The sequence below is a fragment of the Solanum tuberosum genome, unplaced genomic scaffold, assembly GCF_000226075.1.
Source record: "Solanum tuberosum cultivar DM 1-3 516 R44 unplaced genomic scaffold, SolTub_3.0 scf00069, whole genome shotgun sequence".
Lineage (NCBI taxonomy): Eukaryota > Viridiplantae > Streptophyta > Magnoliopsida > Solanales > Solanaceae > Solanum > Solanum tuberosum.
Window position 1 is genome coordinate 840,948 of NW_006238995.1, and position 5,456 is coordinate 846,403.

The 5,456-nt window shown below is 26.6% G+C and overlaps 1 protein-coding gene across 1 annotated transcript in view; it reads right to left on the reverse strand.

The window, feature by feature from the left end:
• Positions 1–4,032, reverse strand: part of LOC102602924 (protein TSS) — a 26,067-nt gene extending 22,035 nt beyond the window's left edge. Inside the window, exons 1-6 of the mRNA XM_006345495.2 lie at positions 3,829–4,032; positions 3,290–3,367; positions 3,103–3,164; positions 2,390–2,482; positions 1,963–2,035; positions 1,575–1,883 (exon numbers count right to left, since the gene is read on the reverse strand). Of these exons, the coding sequence (XP_006345557.2) occupies positions 1,575–1,883; positions 1,963–2,035; positions 2,390–2,482; positions 3,103–3,164; positions 3,290–3,353 (601 nt within the window). The 5' untranslated portion in view covers positions 3,354–3,367; positions 3,829–4,032. The remainder of the gene's footprint in view (positions 1–1,574; positions 1,884–1,962; positions 2,036–2,389; positions 2,483–3,102; positions 3,165–3,289; positions 3,368–3,828) is intronic.
• Positions 4,033–5,456: the final 1,424 nt, after the last annotated feature.

Below are 5,456 nucleotides of genomic sequence, written 5' to 3' on the forward strand. Positions count from 1 at the left end.
AGGGAAATCATAAAAGTAGAAGACAATACTCTAATTGAGATACTCAATCAAATAAAAAGACTTGATTCTTTTCCAAATGCTTACATTGCTTATAGAATAATGTTAACAATTCCCGTAACAGTCGCCTCAGCCGAAAGAAGTTTTTCAAAATTAAAAATAATAAAATCTTATTTAAGATCGACAATGTCTCAAGAAAGATTAAGTGGTTTGGCTATATTATCGATTGAAAAGGAATTATTAGAAGAGATTGACTACACAAAAATTATTAACAACTTTGTATCTCAAAAAGCTAGAAAAATAGATTTAAAATAAAAACATTTATAATTTTTTTTAAGGCCTCTAGTTTGATTTTGGCCTTAGGCCACCAATGGGTTTGAGCCGCCCCTGAAGCTGATTAACATATTTTCATCAGTAAAGACAGATGGTGTATCTTCACATCAGACCTTTACTTGCATTATATTTTTAGCTTTAGGCATTAAATTGCATACCAAAGACAAAGATTGATCTTTTCTACTATTAGTTGTCATATTGATTAGGTGATTATTTCTTTTCTATTAATATTTCTACATTTTTATAGGTGAAACTGCTCAAAACTATAGAGTAAAAAGAATAATTTGCATACACCACGAATAAAATACATGCTCACTTAACAATAATAATAAAAGAAAAATGCATGCACCCAATGTTTATACCAAGATTAATTAATTTAATCCTAGGAGTCAATATTAAGTAATTACAAAAGGCTTATTAATATGATAACATCCAACATTTTTAGAGAAAATATATTTTTTATAGTGGTTAAACATTCATTTTCATGGTTTATGATTCAAAATTCATTTGGTTTTTTCGTTCATTACGAAATTTAATACATATCTTAATTCTCAAAGTAGTTTAGTCTATTATTTGAAGTTCTCTTCAATTTTTATTTAACTTGAGCATTGTTACAACAACATACACAATGGGGTCTGAGAAGTAACACTACTCCCATTAACCAAAGAAAGAAAAAAAAAATCTTTTTACTTTTTTATGAATTAATATCTTTAGAATGTAAAAATATCATGTAGTTATGAAACAAAAGTTAGCTCCTCAAATATAATTTTTATGTCCAAATTTATGTATCAACCTTTTCTTTTTACTCCACATAAAAAAGAATGTCATTTTTCGATAATAAAAAATAATTCAATTTTAAAATTCTCTTTTATCCTTAATAAAATATTTATAGTCACACAAATATCCAACATTTGTTTTACACCTTGAATTTCACAATCCCTCTTTTCACTTTTACTTATCACTTTCTCCTCACGGAAATCAATTTAACTAATCTTCAAAGTTAAATTGGATTACTACAATTTTTAAATTTTGAATTCAGATATTGAAAAACTATACAAAAAATTACACAAGTTACTATCTTTCTCATATAAATTAATCTGATTAAAAAATATATATCTTAAAATGTATGTTAAAGTTGACACAGTTAACTCTGGATGAAAATCGAAATGTGACAAGTAAAAATCAACCTAAAATAATACAGATAGAGTGGAAGAGAGAAAAAGAGGAAAAAGTAAGAAGTTTACACTGAAGAGGTGGCGTGAGATGAGAAAGTGAGAAGAATTCGTAGAAGCTACCAAGCTTCGGGCAGGAATTACTCATTTCTCCGTCTTCATCCACCACCACCGCCGCCGCTGCACCCTCCGGCGGTGAAGGAGATCGCTTTTCCTTTCCATTTCTCCGCTGCTTACTCGATTTCTTAACGCTCTTCGATTCATTTGTAGCTTCAGAATTCTCGCCGGAATCTCCATTAGACGGCCCAAAACACCTCGTACAGGCGACGATATCCAGCAATCGCTTAACGTGACTCGTCGCGCTCTCTTCGTCGTAATCCTCTGTAAAGGAAATAATCAAAAAGTTTAAGGGTAAAAATGGTAGTGCAAATTTCCAGAACGGCGTCGTATAATATTTCACCTTCTATGAGTGTGAGGACGCATGGCTTCAGGGCGGAAATGTCCACCATGTCCTTTAAACGTGGGCCCCTTACCTGTTCAAATAATAATTTTTTTTTTTTATATATAATGAATATTTAGAATAAGAATTTATAATTGAATATACTTAAATATAATTAAAATGAATCACCACAACTTTTCCAATACAAAAGGGAAAAATGTAAGTAGATAAGTTTTTATTATTATTTAGATCAAAAAGAGAAATCAAGTTTAGAAAAAAAAAACTCCTTGCATATACCTAATATAATTTATTTTAGAAAAAGATGTTTGACTGATTATTCGTTATTATATAAGGCTACGTCACTATACAATTAAAGATAAGAAGGCAAAAAAGGAAAAAATCTAAAGTTGTTGGCATACAAAATTGGAATTTAGTCCTAATTAGTTACCTCATGAGATAATGAAAAATTGGTGATATTACACGTTGCTGTGTTCACTGATAATAGTCGACGAACATCGATTATTCTATCGGTAGATATTCCCTGTAAACCAAAAAAAATTATACAGTAACAATTATTTTCTCGAAATGTGTAACAACTGCTGTAAAAAAAAATATAATCACTCTTAAAATCGACGTAAATTATTAGTTTCATTTTAAATTATTTATGATCTTAAAAAAATTTCTTTACTTGATTAATTAAACTTAAATATATCACCGATGTTGTAATATGAGTGTAATGCACTCCTAAATTCTCGTCAAGTTTAAGAGTGTTTTCAACACTACTTATTTGACTTTTTATTAACAGTTTCATACTTCTACGAGAGTCTGAAACCACTTGTTATGTCATATGGTAGATCGGAGATGTATAAGTTTAGTTAGTCAAGTAAACAAGTGTATTTAAGACTGTCAACAAATTGGAGACGAAACTAATAATTTGCTCCAAGTTTAGAGACTTTTTCAATACTTCTCTTAATTAATAAATGAATTGAATAAAAGAAAAGAAAATTTTCTCTCTGATAAAAAAATAAATTAAAACTATAAACAATTTTTTAAAAGACGATAAAATCAAATTTCTTATTTCCTTAAACATTTCAATAATATTTCTAATATTGAAAATTCAGCATTAATCGATTATAATCTTATCTTATAAAAACAACAAACCTTTAGAATAATATGAGTCTCATCCGGAAGATTAACTGTTATATCCATAGCAACGGGAATAACTGCAAAAGAAAAAAAAATATCAAAACTAAATTAACAATATTAATTATGATTATATTTTTTGTCTTCCAAAATATAAAGATTAAAATTAATATTAGTAGCTCTTAAATAAAATTTCAAAAAATACCTTTTTCTTCTTTCTTCTTCTTGTCTCCTTTTGTCTTGCCACGACCATTCTTGTTTGGTGCCATTTTTCCAACTAAACCTGAAATTACTTCAAATTTTCCAATGTAAGAAATCATTATTTTTTTCAATTCACTTAGAAAAATAAATATCCAATAGCTATTTTTTAGATATTTTAATTAAATCAGTGGAAAAAAAAATAATAGTAATTATATATGAAAAAGTTAGAAAATTTCTCAATATTAAAATTATATTGCATAGCACAAATTTTTCATTAATTTGCGATAGAAAAACATGTGTTTCTAATAATGTGTTATCATACATATGAATCTCTCATAGCCAATGTGAAAACCATAATTTTTAAAAATAAAATAAAAATTATAATTGTAACAAATTTTAAATCACATTTGTCGGTACAAGAAAGATTTATGAAGTTTTTTTTTTTAATTGCAACTAAGGGATAACAACTTTTTAATTCAATAGAAGAAACACCAATAACAAGTAAAAGAATATTTGAAGTGTATACGTAAATCTTATCCTTACCTTTATGAGATAAAAGAGATTGTTTCCAATAAACAGTCGACTCAGAAAGTGAAGTTGTAGAGTAGAAGCAAGCAAGTTTAGCTGAGAATTATAATTAGTTGTTTCCTTCAATAATGGTTATGTATTTATTTATAAATATATGATGGGTTTAAGGGTTTTGAAGTGAAAATGAATTCTCAACAAGTAGGTAGAATGAAGAAGAAGAAGAAGAAGAGAAGGGAGGCTAGTTAAGTTAGTGGGGATTTTAGTATATAGTGAGATATAAAAGGATGATAAGAAATGAAGGGTGGAGATTTAAAAGTCAGAATTTTTAATAGCTCTATCTGCATTACTTTTAATTTAGAGGATATTTTTTTATAGGTTATTTTTATATTATATGCATATATATATATATATATCAAAAATAAAAGAAATATTCAATATTATATGTACATATCAAAGTAAAAGAAAGATTTAAAATGGACGGTTAAATACATAGATCGACTTTTTTACCAATTTTTAAAAGGGAAAAGAGTTAGAGATGTTTTTAATGTATCGTAAATAGTTTTAAAATGTCTTTTTTTTATATTTATTTGATTAAAAATGCTCTTAATGTTTTTTAGGTCTAAAAATGCTTTTTTAATAGCAATTTAAAACTAAATCAAATATTTGGAATTTAAAATTCTCAGTTTTTTTTGGCTCCATATTTAACTATAATGGTAATGCGTTTTTAGGTAAAATTTAAAATAAATATAAATAATAGATATAAGCGCTCTATTTTCAATAGTTTAGGAATATTATTACTCAACTTAGCTGACAAAACAAGAATTTTATGTCAAAAAAGAGGTGACAAATATACATGCTTTTTTTCTAAGTCCAGACATATCTTATTGTATTTAACTAACCATAAAGATATATTTGTGTTAAAAAAAATAAACAATAACATTATTATTTTATTTTCATTGTTTAAGCGTTTATCATTCGTTTTTGCAATTGAAGGGGTAAACAGCTCGATAGACATTCCGCAGGAACTTGTGTTAAAATCTATTTGGTCAAATATTTAAAATCAACTTCTTTTATAAGATTTTCTTTGTGAGAAATAATTAAGATTTTTGTCAATTAAATGTTAAATCACTTTTAAATGATAATTAATATTTAAATAATTTTTTAAAATATAACTTTATAAAATAAGCTATTTATTGTCTCTATTCCCAACTAGCCAATTCATACCGGCCGTTCATGCGTGGTGACATTGGTCTACTTATTTTTGGTACATACTGGAAAAAGTTAAATTACTTTATGTTTGCTTGATTGTGTTTGTGGTCAAACAAAAAAAAAATATTAAAAATAAATATTTATTTTAACTTGTTTGAATTTGAAAAATCCAAGACTAAAATATTTTATTTAGTTTCTGATTTATTTTTATTTTAAGTTGAAAACAAAAATAATCTTTTAAACTTGACATGGTTTATAAATTAGATACTTTAACTTAATGAGTGACCAAATAGATACTTTAATATGACAAAAAAATGTCTTTAAAATACATGAATCCTACGTAGTATCTGGAGTGTTGTTTTGTTCATTATGGATAAGTGAGTTTTCTTTAAGTTGTTGAGTTAACTCTTCTAGTAGCAGGACTGGATCTAGGT